This window comes from Lonchura striata, chromosome 12, assembly GCF_050655825.1.
Source record: "Lonchura striata isolate lonStrDom1 chromosome 12, ASM5065582v1, whole genome shotgun sequence".
In the NCBI taxonomy this organism is placed as follows: Eukaryota; Metazoa; Chordata; class Aves; order Passeriformes; family Estrildidae; genus Lonchura; species Lonchura striata.
Window position 1 is genome coordinate 12,893,813 of NC_140714.1, and position 20,472 is coordinate 12,914,284.

The following is a 20,472-nucleotide window of genomic DNA, read 5'->3' on the forward strand; positions in this document are numbered from 1 at the left end:
ATGTTTCCATATTCCCAGGAAGGGGTCAGGGCATGACAAAGGACATTTTTTATTAACTGTGTCAAATTCTATCAGTACTCTGTAAATAGGCTGTTATGTGAGCTGGCATTTTGCAATAACAAATCAGAGATCTATTGTATTTCTGGAGTCAGATGATAAATTCTGAATGAGTTGCTCTGCAAAACAGAGCAATGTTCTGACCATAGAATTAAGTGTTAAAAAAAGTAAAATTAGCAATTCTTTCTGGTGTAGCATAAAAGTTTTGATGTTATAAAGCTGCTATGGTGACTATTAATTTTTGTATTATTTAAAAATGGAATCTTTAATAGTATATGTCCATTTTAGCATACAGTGTTCAGTGTACTGAGTATGAGAAAATTGTGCTTTGTTGGATACTAAGGCTTGTAGCTTTGCCAAATCATGGTTTATTTTTCAGAACAGTCTGAAAGTGAAATTGAACTAAATATAGTCAGTTGTTCATCCAGGGTGGTGGTGTTACTGATCCAAATACATTATCCTTAAAATGTGTCCTCAAGGATTCTGCACAATCAAATTCAACTTTGGGACTGTTGGGTAACCACAAATCCCCTTTAAGCCTAACCAGAGCAACTGTTGGGATGCTCTCAACCTGTACACAGAGACACTGAGAACAAGGTCATTAAGATCAGAAGCAGGGATCATTTTCATTTTTCTTTAGCCTAATTTCCCATTCTTTATAACACACTATGCTACTAAGTTTTTACAGTTTATAAAAGACCACTAGAAATATGTGATCCAATATGCATTCAGTTAGTGAAGTCAACCTGAATGTTCACCCAGTCTGAAACCATAGTTATGAGTCTAGGTCCTTGCACATAGAAGTTCAAGATAGTTGTAAACTTTTCCAGCCTTTGCTTGAATGGATTGTTCTTTTCAATGAATTTGGGACCCACTGAGGCTAGAAGTCCAGAATTCTGTTGTTCTCCCCTGCTTTGATCTCCGTGACCTGCTCACTCCCGCTGTTCTTTTTCAAGCCTACACTTTAAAAGGAGAAGAGATGAATTACACACTTCTGCTTACTGGCCTTTTTGAAAATAAGCACTTACCTCTTCAGGACAAAATCACCAAATTCTCAAATAGAGTTTCATGAGATTACAAAATTTAAAAACTTCTATGCAATGGCAGTCTGTAAACATGGTAATTTCTGAATATCAGGTGTATTGTAAATAGTGGATTCTCAATTAAGAAGAAATACTGACTGCAATTGTCTACACTACAATAATAAGTTATTGTAGAGCAAGTTATGCTAGCTGGTTTTGAGAGGATTCCTCAGAGATGAAGAGAATGGGGTTGTTGAACCCTCAGGCTGTTCATAGCATACACAAGTGCTCCCAGGCACAGTGTGTCATCTGCAAAGTGGGACTGAGCCTAATGAGGCACTTACATAAGGGTTTCCCACTGCTGGTGTGACACCAGTGCTGCTGGGGGGAAGGAAGCTGCCCTTCAGTTCTGAAATGTCAATACTAATTAACAAAGTTATCTTTAAATAAGATATTAAGTTTTATTCATACTGAGAAAATAGCCAACTCACATGCTGGGAATTTTAAGCTGTGTAAAGAGTAATATATTCTTTTTAATAGAGTTTGGGGAAATTTCTTTTGAAGTGTGAAAGAGTTCAGTTATGTGTAGTGTGACTGGGCAAAAGGCAAGGGGAAGTTTTCATATTTTGGAGGTCCAGTAGTCCTTAAAATAATTATTTCGGGAAATTGATGGCTACCTATATATATATCTGAAAAAGAATCAGGGAAAATCAGAATTATTTAGAGGAAAAATATTTTTCTTGGAAGAAATGAAATTTCTCTCCAGAAAATGTAATAGAAGTCTACTAATTTGAATTAAAAATTATAAGGGAAAGTTTTATAAGTGTAATAGAATAATTTTACATGGAGGTGTCCTGCTGTCATGACTCACTTAGAAGTTTTAGCTGCTGACTGAGGGTGTATTCATGTAATTCCCTGCTCTTGGAACTGCATCTTTGAGTGGCAGCCTGGCTATTTCCCCACTGTCTCAACATGACAGACTCAGCTGGTTTTGTACCTGCCAGCAGTTCAGCACTGAATCTTTGACAACTCATTGAAATGACACAAAATCAGATCCCCCAAGAAGCAGTGAGTGGAACAAAGTATTGCACAAGCCCAAAAGGCTTGGATGTCTTATTGCATGCTGATGTTTTTCTTGGAAACTCTCAAGGTCCATGCTCCAGGTGAGTGATTTATGGCAGGGAGAAAGGAGGTTGGGTGGCTTCTCACCTTCAGTGACTGACACAGACATTGATGAGGGGGATTCACAGGGATAGGCACATCTCAAATCATAATTTCATGAAATGTTCCTTAGGAAAATAAATGAATCGGCTTGTTAATTATATACAGTATTACGAGAAGACAGGTTTAAATCTGAAGTGATTTAGAAATGATACATTTTATGTATGATATCATCTGAGATTTATTTTTTATAGTTTCATGTGCAAAATATTCAGCAATATATTGACTGAATAACATTAACCAGGACAAACCATCCTTACCTAATCCTGAAATATATAAATCCACTGCCCTTGTTCACCTACTTGCTGAGGAGGCAGTTACACTTGAGCTGCAGCTTTACCTAATGTATATCCAAGTTTGTTATATCTGGAAATGAAAAAAGAAACATTTCCTACTAAATATAAAAAGTAGGGTTATACATTAGCAGTTGGGTTTTAACAATTTTCTAGTATATTAAAACTCTACTCTTCTGTTGGCATAGAATCAGCCACCCTAATTAACACATTGCTAGAGCTCCTTGATGTTGGCAGTTGTGCTTTCCTGGTGGTATTCCATTGCTGTTCCCCTGCCTGAGCGTTCTGGGACTAGAGACTCATACCTCAGTAAACTGGGTATTTAATCACATTTGGAAAAGCATCACCCTTCACCTTTGAGTGGAGCTGTTACTGCCTTTATGAAATCACAGAGTTCAAAGACTCAGGAGTATGCATGCAGGTAAGTTTAATGGTAACAATAAATGAGAATTGTTATCTTCATACTTCTCCCTTCATATTATTGTTACCAGATGTGGCTGAAGCTAGAGGTGCCAATTTGGTCAGATTGCTTCGATAATTTTCTTGTTGCCAAGCAGTATGTATTTCTTGGTGGGAGAATCAGCAGTGGTATGTTTGAATATAAGTAGAATAAGTCCAACTTTAGAATGGAATCTGAATCGAATTCACTTCCTTCTAACACACCTGACTTTAATTTTTAATGGCCAGCCAGGCAGAGTGCTAAGATCAAAGTGAAACAAAGAGGAGGGAGTAAAGCAATTCTTGGGAAGTAAAAAATAAAAATGGCATAACATTGTGTAATCTCTCATATATGACAGAAATATTTGGCTTATTTACCATTCACTTAAGAATAAATCTGCAGTAAATTTGCTAAAGGTGATTATGCCAGCAACCCCCCTTACTTATCTGGGAGAAAAATCAGGCCCACTATATTTATTGCCTAAGAGATACCTTAAGTTGACAGCAGCAATCTGCATTAATGTCCCCAGAAAGGCACAGTCTTTTATTTCTCTGTGCCTAGCTCCATGTCAAAGTGGCTGTACACCATGGGAACCTCTGCACGCTGCTCTCTGTAGATCCTTCTGCTGATCTTGAGAGAGAAGCTGCTAAAGGCCCACAGGAATATGTCAAGTTTTCATCTTAAAGCTTGTTGACAGGATTGGGTGGGTGTTAAAGCACAATTTAAATTTGAGTGAAGTACTTGCTGTGTCCTATCCCAAATTCTTCATTCATGGTTAAATCTGAGATTTTGTTGTGGCTGTCATGGGAACCTTGAATGTTTATTTGAATGTTGGAAGGATAGTAAACAGCTGATCAAATGGGAAGAACTTCAACATATAGAATTAGAATATAGTAATAGAAAACAGGAGTTTGTTAATTTAGTTGCAAAAGAGGTCACCCCTGTAAACTGTCCTTGGGAGCTTGTCATATATTAGAATTACAATAATTTCTTGAATGACATTTTGTCTTCATCAGTTCTCATTGTTTGCACACTTCTACTGATTTCTATGTACTGTCAATTTATGAAGCGTAATATAATTCATCCTCTGTCTTGAAATTTTTGGATTTCAACACCTTCCATTAGTCCTTATATATCCTTGTCATCATTCAATTCCAAACTGTCAAGTAGTGTCTACCATCTGAATGGGAGACACTGAAAATGGAGTTGTTGTCAGACCATTGTAGCTTTATTGCTAAGTGATGCTCAAGTTTTTTGGAGAATTGTACAGTTAAAATTAAGTGCATGTTCTTCAAGAGAAAGGCTGACAAAAATTAATTGGTAATGATTCTAATGCTTGTAGAAGTACAGTCAGTCAATCTGTGTAATATATTGATACAGTCTGTAATACATTGACATAGACATCATCTCTAAAGGATTCCAAGTCCTTGTTCTGAACTTCAAGCTCCTAACTCACCCCTCCTTTGAGTGTTTTATGCAGTGTCTGCAAAACCCCTCCATGCAGAGGGGCACATGGCTCATGGAGTGAACATGAAGCTCAGTGGGAGAGAGCTGCATCTGACAGCTGCTGAAACTTCTCATTGTCCAGCAAAGAAACATAAATCAGAGAAAAAAAATGACCTATTTTGATATAGTAGGTCAGTGTCACTGACATTGCAGCAGCATCTTCAGGATTTTCCTGTAATTGCAACAGGGACAGTGAGTGTCCTTCATAGATCATTTCATCAAAGCTTTTACAATAAATAAAACCTGAAGGAATTAAAGTGAATGAGGATGGCTAAATTGATTAACAAATTGTAGGCATCAAAGTCCTAATGAAAACTGATTCAGAGAGAAAAGTATTTCTCTCATAAGTGTAATTTATAAAACTTTTCCTTTATTTTTGTGTAGTTGATGGTATTAGAGTGAGGCTAAGTTTAACATACCATCCTGCTGGTTTTGAGTAGATACAAGATAAAGGAAATTCAATCATTTTACTTTTTAAAGGACATTTTTCATACCAAAACCAAACTATCTTAAACACAAAACTGTATCAGATTACAGATTACTGCCTATTCAGACATTTCCATAAAAGCATTGCTGTCTTACCTTTGCTGCTATAGAGAAACTAAACTGTTCAGCAGATGTTGATTAAAGACATCCAAGTTGATGTGTTTAACATTTCAGTTTAAGTTTAGTGGTGCTTTGATAGTTTATATGTCTAAAGACTGTGCCTGGCCTGCAGTAACTAATGGTGAAACTCAATATGTGCATTGTCTTTGGTGCAGCTATAGTGAGAATATTAAATTACATCTCATAGTAACAAGAATCTGAGTTCTCTGATGAACCTTTTGAACACTTCAACTCTTAATGGGTCTGAACCTATGTACATTGACCATATGTTAATTTAGAATGATTTAGAAAAGACATCTCTAAATAAGGGGGCAGGGATCTGTTATCCTTCTGCAAAAGCTTTTCTTTCATATAAATAAATGTATTCCACTCTCTCTTATATATGAATATAGATGGTTTCTATAACCAAGGAGCTAAAGGGAAACTTTCCAATTGGAAGAATATTATTATTTCTGATTAATTGCTGCCTAACCATTTCAGCTTTGCTGCTCTGGGGTTTTTCCTACTTTTTACCACTGGTACTTCAGGAAACTCATATAAAATGATACCGTGTGAAACTGGATTCTCCATTACAACGTTTTAAATGTGATTTTGAAGGCCAGGGTGTTCTTATAGTAGAAATAACCATGGCTGTATTAAATTCCTATAGCTGTTACTTATAGTAGTGGAGGGACAGGGCTGTTATTTTTACTTTCAATGTAAATTTTTTTGCTATTACAAATTTAAAAAAGTATTTTATGATCAAAAATTAATTTCAATTTTTAGGGCATCTCTCCTCCCTTGTCAACTTTTCTGCCCCTTTATGCCTTAATTTGAGAATAAAGTAGTGTAAAGTTTAATACTTTTCCTCTGTTGATGATGTATTGTATTATTAAGTAGAATATTTTATAAGAAAACTGGAAAATAAAGCATATGGGAAATGTCAAGAAAACTTGTAAGAGGTGGAAAGAGATAAGTAATTAAGTACTAAATAGGATTGAGCAGTTTTAAAGGACCATACTTGCAATGTTTTTCCCTTCAGGTGTGAAATACCTGTTACTTACAAGTTCTATGCAATTAATTTATTGTTTCAAATTTGGAGCAGCACGCATATCTGAAAGTTTCTCAATTAAAGTATAGTGGGATTTCTCTGAAACAATCAAGTAAAACTAATATGATCTCTTGAGTGAATTATCTTCTGTACTTTTGAAGTCTTTGTACCAAATATGTTTAATATTATCACACAGTTCTGTATGGAAGTGATGTTGTGAAACCATTCATACAAGGAGATACAAAATTATAATGTAATTAATGGCCAGGTCTTTTGACGTTTAAAATAGGCATTTGCTATGTTTGGAATTGTTTATGATCTGAGTTACACTGTCCTGTGGAGCAGTGTGATGATGTTTGAATGTGCATTTATTTTGCTTTTGTCTAGACTCTTATATCTTTTATAGCTTTGCATTGGAATCAAAACTACAAGAGTTGTTTAAATGGGAAACGTATTGAGTTTCAAATTCAAACCTTACAAAGCATGTTAAATATCTATTTAAACTTTCCAGGAAAGAAAATAAAGGTATTCTTTTCTTTCACTCAGGCTGGTGATTTAAAGAGTAACCTTAAGCCATCAATAGAAATATATAGTGGTGTTAGCAAAAATAAAACATATATTTTTAAAGTATTGCAGTGCATATGTGCATAAACTAAAATATGAAAAATAGGCAAGAAAAACTGGGATACTGCAAATTATGATAGATTAAATTTGGTGTCAATTCCTTAATTGAATTACTAACATCAAGTATATGGTATTTAAGTGGAGCAGTGACTTTCTAGATTTGAAATATTTTATTATAAATCATAATTCTGGATTGCATATGAAAAAATAATCCAAGGGAGCAAGAATACAAGTGAAAAAAATACTTTGGATAATAAAAAAAATCATTGAAGTTGATTGAAGAGTGATCAAAAAGAATAAAAACAACTGTAGTTAAAATGAGAGGGACTTATTTGGAGTGAGAATGACTTTTATCTTCTATATATCTTTAATCTCATATATAACTTTATTCATCATTTTCGTTTAGAAAATACTCTACGGTTTCAATCAGGGAAAAAAAATAACCCAACCATCTTTGAATGCAAATTAAGAAAAGGAGATGATGACTAGCCTAAAAAGAAATTTGGAGTTTTAATGCCAGGAGGCTGAAGGCAACGATTAATATAGTTTTGAAATATATTTCAAATGGAATGTGGTAGTGAAAATTGCCAATATTCTGTCTGCAGAAATAATGGGTAGTGGAGCAAAAGATAACTGCTCTCTAAATGACTTTTGTGTCATCCCACCTGAAAAACCATGTGTGATTTCAGACATCTTGTGGTCAGAAGAAGGATGGAAATGTCAGACAAGAAGAATGGTCAAAACCTGTTGGGTTTGGGTATCTGTCTAAAGTCAGTAGAGCTTAGTTTTTTATTTTAACATTCTGAAGGTATAAATATCACAAATGAGGATAAATTATTTTGGACAGTGTAAATCTTAGAAAATGAGTAGCATGAAATCAGATTGACAAGGTCGTCTATTAAGTGATTGGATAGCCTTCAAATGAGAAAGGAAATTCAATTATCATAGGTTTTTCATTGTTGGGTTACATAGGCAGTCCTGGAAAGGATCTTAGGGTATTACAGTATGTTCCACTGCCCACAAGCAGGATTTGAAGGAGATTCTTGCACTGAATGAAAACATTGCTTTTTCTCTAGGGATTCAGTCAGGCTTCGAGCCTTTCCACATCACAACCTGCTCAACCTTTTCACTTTGAAATGAAGCAGTTTGTAAGGTTTCTGCCTGTTACTCAGAACTCAAGGTTATGGCTCTTTTCTGTAATGGAAATATTTTTTTCTGGATGTGTCTCTGTTTTCCTATCTTAAACATTTTCTTAAGGATATAAAATGACTATATTGCTCTTTAATAACTGTATTTATTTTAATAACATGTTATAAAGTGAAATAATTTAAATTAAAAGTAAGGTAATATGCTTTTTAGTGTTTTTTCTTGTAATACTTTGGATATCCAAATGAAATCTGCTTTTAGAACAGACTGGTCATCTATTTCACAGCTTATGTTTTCTAATTTTTTTATATTTCTTTTCTATTACATATATTTCCCTTTATATATTTCTGTATTTTAAAGCACAGCACACACTATACACCTTTTGTTACTCCCTGTTCTTGTCCAGCCTTTTGATTTCTCTGTGTTCATTGCTCTGGAAAACTTCCCAAGCTACTGTCGAACTGGCTTCTGCTCTCTTTCTGCAGCCTCTTGAGGTGCCTATTCTTACTCTGTTTCTTTTGTAGCTTTCCTTTTCAGTGTTCCCTATTGCCCAACACTTGTCTGTACAACTTGTCAGCTGCCTCTCTCTTCTCACCATCTGTTAACTTTTATATGAGATGTGCTGTAACTTTTCAGTCTGGACCGAGGCCCCCAAGTCTTCCCAGTTGATACAGACACAGTAGGAATGACAAGATACACATTAAAAATCACATTCAACTTCAGTGATCTTTATTAAAAGTATAAGAATGCCAAAGCAGCTTTATTTTTTTTTCTCCGTGTGAATTTACATTACAGTATATTAAAGTATTCTCTCACTGGCATATGACACAGTATAATAGTTTTTCATGCAAAGTTGTCTTTAAAAGTTTTTTGTATAAGCCAACGTAGTCTATTTTATAGGGGTATACAGCAAGTAGTACAAAACTGGCCATGAGTAAAATATCACCAGATGTTTTCAAGCACCAGAAAGGTATGATTTTTCATGGTTAACTTTAGTACTAGTAGTTTAGGTGCTCTCAATGTGCAAATTGGGCTAGACATCAAAAAAATTTCAGTAATAAGCCTGTAACTCATAAAATATTGTGTGATGTAGGTACCCAACCAACCCAGGTTGAAAATCTGCACCACATATATAGAGACAGACATTATAAGAAGCATTAGCTTAAGAATGAATGTCTGCCTCCTCTCATCATAAATGGAATTATGTGTTAGTCTATTTTGTATTTCTGTATTTACTATCTGGAAAATAACTACTGCATTCTGAATTACATCACAGTAAATACATATAATGAGAGCAAAAGTTTTTCAGTGGATGTTTCACAAGATTGCGAGTCCTGCGTAGAAGAGTCCAAGAGTCAAGCTGTTTTGTTCAGAGAATTTATTGGCCCCTGAGGAGAAGGAGACAGAGACTGAGTATTTCCAGATACACAAGTGGATATTATCAGCCCAGGCTTCTTTTGGCTAGCTTCCTGGTGAAGGTTAATTTTAGCGTTAAGTTCCAGCTCTTTCTCAGCTTGAGTCTGGCAACAAAAGCCAAGCTTTGAGTCCAGGAGCTCCTTTCTGTGTGACAGCCTTCTCCTCTCTTGGCTCGTTTGCCCACTGACCTGCTTTTATAGCCCTGTAAAAGTATCAGCTGACTTGAGGGCAGAGCTCTTCCCTAAGCAGCCCTGGGGGAGTTTTCTTCTCTCTGTATGAGAACTCAGCACACTTCCCTTTTTTCTTAATGCTTGTTGATTCCTCTGAATCCTTCCTGTACCTGTACTTTGAATCCTGTCTTATGGAAGGATATAGAATCTTACAGTAAGTAAAAGTGGATGAATGATTTCCTTTAGTGACTGCACAATAAAACAAATATACATGCTTGTTTTGGAAGAAGAAGAGGAAAAGATGGTTATCACTTTTGATCTCCAATTTTAGTTGCATTTACTTCTATTTATTGATGCAATAGCATGCTCTCAGTTTCTATGTGTACATGAGACAGTAAATTGATGTTTCCAATCATGGAATAAAGACAATTTTTTTAAAAGCCACATATAACAGGTACTGACCAGAGAATATTACTGCATATCCCAGTAAATGACACATATTTTTCCCTATTGATCAACAGTTCGTAGATTCTGTTTTTCTTTTTTTTCTCTCTCCAAAATTTTTTGATATATGTATTTTATATTGAGAAAGTTCCAATCCTATTGGATTTTTAAATATACTGTAATAATACTTTATGCTTCTGTACTGTTTTCCCTGAATATTCTCTAATCCTTAATTAATGCATTTAACAAACTGAATCATATAGAACAAATAATGACATGGGAAATATTTGCACATTATATGAGTAGATCTTTGAATTCTACCACAGACTGATTTACTTTCCTTAGCATACTCTGGGAAAGTTTAATTACTGTGTAACAGCTGTTCAGAAGCTTGATATCAATGTAAATTTCATGTCTTTATTAATATAATTTTTTTACATGTGCAGCTTTATGACTATACTTGGTAGATGTGTTGAGTAGACAATCAGAGTGAACATATGGGACTAAACTGTTTACAGCAGAATGTCTTCTAGATCTTAAAATGCTCCTCAGTTGCTTACTCTTTAGGACCGAGATTTGTGGTAAGAAAATGTGGCATTTTTAGTAACATACAATATAAAAGCAACTCAGTGCTGTTAAGGTGGCTGAACCCCACAGCTGGGCTTCTGCTGTCAGTGTTAATTACTTCATCATACTTCATCATTTTATGCCTTTCCCTTCTTTTTGCTTGTTCTGTGTTCTTCAATTAGTTCTGTGAAAATTCCCATCTCCACATATCAGCATCTGTGTAAACTTGGGTCTTTTTTTGCCTTGTATTTTCTTCATATTTGGTTGCTACTACAGCTTTAGCATTCAATTAGACACCAGTTAGAATTTGAAGCCTTATTTTGCTTAAACACTGTGTAAACTATTGTCCTTCTGGCCCAAAGCACTTGCTCCTTCTTTAGAGACAGATTGCATTAAAAATCGTCAACTTCAGACAAAGGAAAAGGGAAAGGTGATGGTTGTGCATTGAATAAAATGGACACCATCGTGTGGTTGATAATGTAAATGAATATACAGAATATAATAGTTTTACATATGTAGAATATAGATATAAAATAATAATCAGCCATAAAATTAAGTCTTCAAACCTCAGTGTTAATCTGATCAGGTGTGTGATCTGATCAGCTGTGTGATTCAGTTTAAAGAAGCTGAAAACGTGTTGTATTGAATTGCTGTAACTCTGGGGGGAAGTAGTGCAAATGTACATCAGGAAAAGTGGCCCTGATTACCTTTTTTCAGTTCTGATTTCTTATTCTGGTTTTATGTATATTTCTTTTTTTTAAGTTTGGCAAGTAGAGCAAGATTGGGAAGGATTATTTTCTTCCTGCTGGGATTAGGTTGGGAGTGGCAGTGGGGTGGCTCCCAGCTCATGGCACTGCTCTGTCCCCCTGTCATCGGGCTGGGGCAGGGCAGGGCAGAGCTAAAACTCTCAGAGGTAAAAACTCTTCAGACACATCAATCACCTCTTGTGGAAACCTTGCAGACCTACTGAGCTGGAGACTGCTTTCTCCATGAGCACACAGCATATCCATAGTTGGAGATGTTATTTACATAACCTAAAGGGCTATGTAATATTTATGGACGGCTTTAAAAATACCTTTACTCTCTCTGATTTGGTAATCCAGTAGGATTGAGCTGGCCATATGCTTTGGGCTATCTAGAACCTCTGGTGTTGAAGAAAGCCTCATGGGGCAAAATAACACAAGAATATAAAAAAATACTATTGAACCATGATTACTATTTTAATCTGAAGTAAGTAAAATTCAATTTGGAAAATATAAATTTTCAAGGTAGTAATAGCAAGGCACTTTGGAAAGATTTTAAATTGAGAATATATTACGCAATAGGCAGCTACCATGAAGAAGTGTTATTCTTTTGAGACATAATCAAGCACTTAAGTGGATATTTAATTATGGAATCCAAGAGTATTTTATCATGTCATTATAAAATTAAGATTAACAAGTTTTTTTCCACTTACATTAGTCAAGCAGAAGATTAGTACAAATCTTACACATTAATGAACATATTCAGCTGCAAGCAGCAACCCCCTAGTTTATAATATTTTAAGGAGTAGTGAATTATAAGACAATTTTTAAAACATAACATTTTAGTTTTTGGAATCTAAAAGTATGTAGTATTTTACTTCTGAAAAAATATTCCTAGTTAATGCTTGTCCATCTACCTACTTGAATAAAAAGTGAAAGTAACTGGCACTGGTTCAGGAAGCACTTTTGGGGCAGTCTCTTTCAAGTCCAAAGGCAATCTGCAGGGTCAAACTGTTGACGCAGAATTTGTTCTTCAGTGGGTTCATTTTATTATTGGAAATTCTGCTTAAACTAAGAATTACATTTAGGTAGTATTGTGGTTCTCAGGAAATTTTCCCCTCTCACTCCATAGACTGAAACTTCAAATAGCTTCTGTAGAGCCTGTTAATTTTAAGATATTTTGCCTGATATGATATTTAATAACTGTACACCACTTGATAAAAAAAAAATTCCTAAAAATCAATAGTGTTCTCCAAAAACTATACCTCTGTATTAAGTCTACTATTACTACTCAGATAGTAATATTTTTAGTCATGGTAGGGTAATTTAATTTTTATCCAGCTTTTTCATTACACATTAAGCATGCTCACATCAACAGACACCAAAAAGGAGCTGTTGGGATGTCTGTAGACATCTATTTTGCTGGGTCACTACCAAAGCTGGTTTCATGTTCTGGGATATCCTGAAATGTTTCTGAAAAGGACCATATGAGACAGAACATTTACCATATGTCTTATTAATAAAAATAAATTACGTGTAAGTAGCCATTTAGTTTTATGTTTGAACTATGCCTTTTTTTTTCTGTTTTGATTAATAGTTACATTACTTTTGTCTTTTGCTATCTATGTCTATAAGGCAGAAGCTAAAGTCTGAAAATGAATACTAAGTTTTAAAGTAGTCATAGATAATGCTCATGTTGGATGAATGCTGCTTATTAAAGCCCTTTTTTTTGTAATGCCATTACTTATTTAATGGCTGTAACAGTATTTGGAAAATTGTTTCATATGATTTAATTTCTTAAAATACAAAGGTTTTGGGGTTTTTTTTGTAATTAATGCAAATGATACATACAGAAGTTCTGTTTTCTCTCCTAGGTTTCAATTTTAAATTTATATAAGACTAAATTTATGTTACTAATCTACTTCACTGGAATTGACATGGTCTGTGCTTCAATATGAAACAAATCTCAAAGACTTCTGCCTGTAGAAATTTAGAATAGAGCAAAATGACTTTTTGGAGTAAAAACCCCATTGTTACAAAATACTTATTGTCTGAGTTATTTAAAACTCAAATACAAAGAAGAGAGGGAAATACTTTCTGCTAAGTTTAAATATATGGCTTTATGGTTTCATTAGCTAGGACCAAGAAGTCTTAGATAATTTCTCTCTTCCAGGTTCTTAAATTCTCTTATACTTTAATGCGTAGCTCTGAAGGCAAATTGTTACAGCATGGAACATTTTCTTTGATTATATAATTTTCTTGCAAATACCATAGTACAGTACCTTAATTTTCACAATGAAAGGAATTTTCTCTTGAGAACTTGAGTTACTGGAGATTTTTAAAGCCTGTCTGCGGGTGAGATTTAATTTAATCCCTTGAGTATTTAATAAGCATTCCTGAGACTGTCGCCAAAAGGCGACAAGATTAGCACTTGAGGTTTATTGACAGGATGTCTCATAGGAAAGACATTTATCTGAAAGGATATTGTTTTAAAAGAAGGAATAAAATCTGGGTTAAGCCCTGGGAATATACACACTTTGTGAAATACAGAAAGAATAGAGCACTTTCTTTTCATCCTGGCACAGGGACATAGCAGTTTACAGTGGTAAGAAAAAGATGTGGACAAAACTTCACAGTAACTAACTTCCTATCAGAAAAAATAAGTACTTGAGGGTTAAGAAGGTCTTGACAGTCCCTGCCATAAACTGAATTCAGGCATGCTCAAAAGTCATTATTCAATAATAGAATTGTATTCTTACATAAATGCTTGTACCAAATATATGTGTGTGTTGGAGAATGACAGAGGTTACCAGAGGGTTTGTTGTTCTTTCTGGATTTAAAAATCTCAGGAAGAACTAAATCATATCTTGTGTTCCAAGATTTTAGCATGTGAGACCTCTCCATCTCTTTGTCTTCTGTAATATTATTGAGAAAACTCTGTGATGAACTGATCATAAAGTCTTGTCTGCGTCAGTAGTCTTTGCTAATCCTGTGCCCATCCCAAAGAGTAAATACTCTGTGGTACTGATTCTATTTTAGCATACCCCAGTGTGGTCCTGTTCCCATCAAAGTATTTCCTTCAGTTTTATATAGCACAAATAGAAGAATAATTAGATCCTTTCCTCTTATTTTATCTATGGAGTATGTATTGAGTGACTTATTTTAAAGCAGTTGTGATTCAATGGGGATGTTTTTAATTTGCTGCCTGTTCTCTTTTACCTCTGAGGAAAGAATTTTGTAAATGCTGAATAATTTTAGAACATGTTTTCTTGGTTAAGGGTTGGCTCATATTTTCAATTAGTTTTAAAAGGAAGGAAATCGTGTAAATGCTGTGGAATTCAGATAAGCACTGTGCATAGGAAATAAGTACTTTAATTTAGGGTGCCTAGAATTGGTAGGTCAAGCTGATGATAGTAAAGGACCAGATCTTAACTTTGTTTCAAAGAACATGTAATCAATATTCACTCTCCTGTTTTATTTCCCTTTTACTTGAGAATTTGTTTTGGTGAAGCTGAAATGTGCAATTGCTTAAGTATTCCACAGGGTGTCATGAGGTGGTTGTTGGAATCATTAATACTTGGATGAAGTAAAGAAAGAAACATAGTGTGCAGTCCTCTGAATGCCAGTTAATGTAATTTTAGATGTGACTAATACACATGCCATAAAATAAAAAGTTCTTAACTCATTAACACGTGTATCATGTTTCTGTATCTGTATAAAATATACACATGAAGAAAAATATTGCAAGAGGTCATTCACAAGAGTAAGCTATTCTATGTCAGGTCTTCCCAAAAAGAGCTTTCTATATATTCCTTAGTATTTTATAGTTTATATAGCAAGTGGAATCTTTGGCTCATAGCAGTAATATGATATACCAAACAATGTATATTAAGGAAAAAGAAAAAAAGTTACAAGACTTGTATTTGACACACTGTAAAGAATATCTAATTGCTTTGTGCTCCTCCAAATTTACTTTCAAATTTTGTTATAATTTTTATTCTTTTAAAATTTATTTTTTTAAAAACACACTTTATGCAGTGCACACAGCTGTACTGTGGATTTTATGACTTGTTAATTGTAGATATATATGATGTCAAAACTTCAGGATTTTTTCTCCCACACTTGTATAATGTAGTAGGAGGAGAATTTTTACCAAGGTGTGCCCCAAATTAAAGTGTATTTGATTATGGTGGTACTTTCTTGCATATGGAGATCAAATTTTTATTGATGTAATTGCTGACTTCTGCAAAGCTGCACATGCATTGAATTCAACTTCACATTTGTAAAGAAATCTTTAAAGTAACTGTAAAAGCTTCTGCTTCTATTAAAGTCGGAGTTGCTTTAAATGGAAAGATATTGGCTATGTGAAAAAAAAAGTCATTATAAAATGAACAGGAAAACTTAATTCATTTCAGTAGCAAGAGAACATGATCCCAACTGAAAAAAACACTGATGAAAGTAAGAATTTGAATATCTGTTGACAGTAATAATTTGTGCAATGTTGACAACATATTTAAAACCAGTTTTGAACAAATGATACTTCATGGATTTTGGCATATTTTCTTATATTATCTGAAGTGGCATACTAAAATAACAGAGCAGTTAATTTTCTTGTTACTATTTATTTGTGTGAAGTCTTAAGTAACAAATCTTGGGTTTGTGCCAGTTGGAGCATAATGAGTGGCACTGAGAGCGCAGGATGGAGGGAGGGGGATTCTTCCAACAGACAATTAATGAAATTTTACACATCTGACATAACACACACCCTGCTGCATTCTGCCCTGAGGTCACAGTGCCTTACAGCCACAGAAGGGGATTGCCATGACCATCAGCAGCTGAGTGCTTTTATTCACATTTGCTTCCAAAATCCACATTGCTCTGTGGACAACTTTTTGTGCAAAACCTTTGTGATTTAGCTCTTCCTGAATTAACCGCTAGAAATCATGACCGTGAGCTTAGAGATACCTTAGCAATATTCAAATACTGTCTAGATGAGGAACCAGCTTTATTTAAAGAAGTAAAAATATCCAAAATAAAGTGACATATTTAAATTTTCACAGAGGTGAAGAAAGTGAGTGGAAGTATTGCCCCTTGAGATTTTTTGTTTGGGTGTTTGTGGGTTTGGCTTTTTTAAGAATAAACATCCTGATCTCTGCCCAGCTGAGTTTTCCTTACAGCAAGGCATCGTGGAAGAAGCGATTTTTAAATAGGCAGATTATAATCTTTCTTCTTCCTCATTTTAAGGCTCACTCAAATTGCTTTGCCTCACCCTTTCTTTGTCCTTCTTATTGAACTAGAATAATCTAAAGGGGTAATTCCAGACATACTTTGAATTACTGAGATAACGCAGTACCTTAAACTAGAGTGATTAACATCAGAAAATATTTAAATAATAAAATACCTGACTGCAGTGAGATTTTCCCTTTATTTTACTGGAAAATTATACTTCTTGAGCAAAAGAAAACAAAATAGACAGGACTGAAGTTTAAATCTGTTGATGCTATAGCAGCTACAAACCTGGCAGTACAATGTATCATATGTGTGATGTGTATGCACTCAAGTCCCTCTTGGAACGTTATACAAGGTTGGTGATTATTGTAATGGTTTTATTTACAGATTGAAAATCTACAGGAGCAACTTAGGGACAAAGACAAACAGCTAACTAATCTAAAAGACAGAGTGAAGTCCCTGCAGACGGATTCCAGTAATACAGACACAGCACTAGCAACCTTAGAGGAAGCTCTATCAGAAAAGGTAATGTTCTCTCATGAAATCCTTTCTGTGCTGCTCTTGTGGGTGGAGTGTGTGCAGAAAATGTTCTTCTGGGTTGGCCTGACAGCTTTGCCAAAGGCTAGGGCCTTGTCAGGGAAGCAGGTGGCTCTGTTCTGGTAGGATGAGCAGGGAGTGACTGCCAGGGGAAGGAGTGATGTCCTTTGAATGCTTATGGAGAAAATGGCCCAGGACATGGGAAGATTTTGCCTTAGTCAATGAGGTGAGTGGTTATTTCCTGAAAGAACTGAAAGGCATTGGACACCTGACTTAAAGAAGGTAGAGTTTTGGGCATTTTTCTGTCTTTGTGATCTTGAATATCCTGTTCTTTGGCCCATTAAGCAGGGGCCAAGAGCAAATGGCTGTACCAACTGTTACCTTGGCTTGCTGTGAGCACTATTGGCTTTCTACACTTCATTTTTAACAGAAAGTGTTTAATTAAAAAAAAATATTGAGCATTCCTTTTTTTTTTCTTTGCAAACTCTATGCCTTTGATTTGAAAATATCAAGGAGAAGGGATAAATCTGGACTGTTTAAATTAGTGGCAACATTCCTACCAGTTTCATTGAGGTCAGGTTTCTTCTTTCAGTTCACTTTGAATACGAGGTAATGCAAGTGAATTTATATGCCAAAAAAATTAGTACAAATAACCACATTTTTCAGCTCACAGATCTTAATATATACTACTTAAATGTGAACAGTTGAGTAATATGTGCCATTCTGCAGTGTGTAATCCTATGAAGGTATTTATGAGTGCATATGACTTGAAAATGCTGCTGTGGTGTTGGCACTGACACATACAATGTTAATGTCAGATTTTTTTATTTCTTGTGTGCTTAATTGATTTCCTAGCATTTGCTTGGTAAACAAGAGTGAAAAAAATGCTTATTTGGTATTGATTCATGTGGACAAGCATTTATTTATACAGTAAAATTACACATTTCTGTAATCTTTCATTGTTAATCTGGACACAGTGTTCATCAATTTCACAGCATGTTATTAAAAAAATGACAAAGTACTTTTTAATCTGTTTTCTCTCATTGTAAGCTATCTTTTCTGGATTAGTCACTTTCCCAAGATGCCCATAGAGGTGGCTGAGGGTTTTTTAAAACAGTCATTTGGGAAGCAGAATTACTGTCTCAATGGAGACTTGCACAGGAGTAGGAGGCATAGGAGGCAAGCAACACTGCTGCGTTAGGATTCAGATTAGCATTTGGAAAATGAGATACTTGATCTGAGAGCATGAGCCACAAGGAGGAGAAAGCTTCCAAGGTAAATGCATCTCTGTAGGATTTTGATTGTTGTACAGGGAGATCACCCTCAATTTCTTTTCCATTGTCCTTTGAAGGCCACACTTGGAAGGGCAGATTTTTTGAAGTCAAGGGTGATTTCTGGGATGAACTTACACACTGAAAGAAGCCAGTAGCCATCCTCTAGAAATTCCAAGTGGACTATTACACCTGTTTTTCTTGTGTCTTCTGGCAGCTAAATACTTTGACAGTGTCTGTTTACACATGTGCCTCATTCATTTCTGTGTCAGCTTCCCAATTCCTCCTAACTGCTCTCAGTAACTTTCTTATGCAGTAGCATTCTTAAGACATACAGACTTTATCAATTGTTTTTGAACATTTCCACTGGGAATATTGGTAGAAATATGAAATAGAGGCTTGCCCATATGGGACAAAACAGGAACCCTTAGTGAGTTGTTTATTAACAAGTGCATCAATATAAGTGCTTTTATCAATTCATATGTAATGCTGTCAAGAAGGGATGATGCTTTCATTTGAGAATACCTGGTTTCCATATCCATGGAAATGCACTGTTTGTGTGCTTTGTTTTTCTTTCTAGAAATTGTATCAGACCTACTTTTCAACTATATAATTTTTTCTATATACTCTGAGATTAAACTACTTTTTGCATTATATTAATTCTTTGTCCATTCAGTAGTTTCAGAATTTTAATTTAAGAATAATGAATAAAATTCTTCAAGACTATCATGGGAAGCTCTTTTAAAACAGAAATAAAATTTATTCATAACCACAGTTTACTTGAATCTGAGTTGCTTTTCTTAGCTTCTATAGGAAGAAAAAAAACAAATTAAAACATGATCATATGATATTAATGAATTATAAAGCTATTTTTAAATTCCAAAACTCAATTGTTTTCCTGCATTTTTCTTTGACAAAAAAATTGAAAAAATATTAAGATTTTGGCTCTGAATTAGAAAATGTGTCTCCTTTGTTCTTTATGAAAATAGATTTTTCCAAGTATTTATCTCTTGCTTTTCTTTTGTATTTAGTGATTAGGTATCTTGGTAAGATTAAATGGGAAATTAATATCGACATAATAAAACAATGTCAAATTTTCCTTCTTTTAATCTTATAATTTTTCTGATGATATTGCTGGTGTGATTTGTTTTCTTGTCAGGAATCAGAAACAAATCAACTTCACTCGTTTTTGAGTTAATTTTGGAACTAAGCTGCAAAACATATTTGTTCCACTATTTATCCCTGATTTCAGAGCCTCTTCTGAGCACTGAAGATTTGAAACAACAATAATAAGGATTACATTGTGATTAAAAAAGAAAAAAAGTTTTGAAAATCAGACTATGCAAAAGTGCTATCAGCTGCCTTGATGTTGTAACAAGAAACTTTTCAAAGAATATCTCAGCTCTTGGACTGGCCCAAAGCAGCTCAAGAGGTTGCTTTCATGAAGCTGATATTTATAAAGTTGGTCCTACTGCAGCAGCATACAGCAGATAAGCAATGGAGTATGTCTGATAATGGAGCTATATGCTAGGCAATTCAGTTCCTGCTTCTGTGATAAAGTGCAAATAGATTAGACCTGTGAGGTCCCAGATTAGTGCACAAGGAAAGCTGCCCAATGCAAACAAGACTGAAACAAGAACACATTGTTGGGATTTCTGCAAGTTAGCTGTTAATCAAGCAAAACATGGTTTATTAGGGCCTTTTAACACATTTTTGACATTTAGCCTTATGCAGCTGACAGATAAATTAGTCTTCTTTTGTGATTGACTGAGAAAAAAATATACTGTTCATTAAAAAGATGAAATAGTGTTATGTTTAATTTGTTGTAGATGAAAAAATCATTTGGGTAAATAAATCTTCAAGAAGGAATAGGTAAAAAATTAATTCTGAATATAACCAGGTGGAATCGGAATGCTTATGGTTTATTTGAATGTTTATGTACATTTATCTGAACATTTATCTGAATGTTTATGTCATAGTTTATTAAGCGATTCTACTTTTTGGAGCTTGGCATCTTAGATATTAATATTCAAGGTATTAAGAATTTGCATTGGTTTTTATTAGGAATAAACCTGAAGTTATTTAGTATCATAAGTTTAGATTGGAAGGATGTTAAAATCATCACCTAGTTCCAACCCCCTTGCTGTGGGC

At 34.6% G+C, this 20,472-nt stretch overlaps 1 protein-coding gene across 18 annotated transcripts in view; it reads left to right on the forward strand.

Annotated features, from left to right (window-relative positions):
* ERC2 (ELKS/RAB6-interacting/CAST family member 2) overlaps positions 1–20,472 on the forward strand; it is a 413,687-nt gene that overhangs the window by 127,821 nt on the left and 265,394 nt on the right. For all 18 annotated transcript variants that reach the window (XR_014958159.1, XR_014958156.1, XR_002465646.4 and 15 more), the window contains one exon: positions 16,901–17,038. Coding sequence is in view for 1 of the 18 variants with exons in the window: in XM_021532844.4 (XP_021388519.1) it covers positions 16,901–17,038 (138 nt within the window). In the remaining 17 variants the exon portion in view is untranslated. The remainder of the gene's footprint in view (positions 1–16,900; positions 17,039–20,472) is intronic.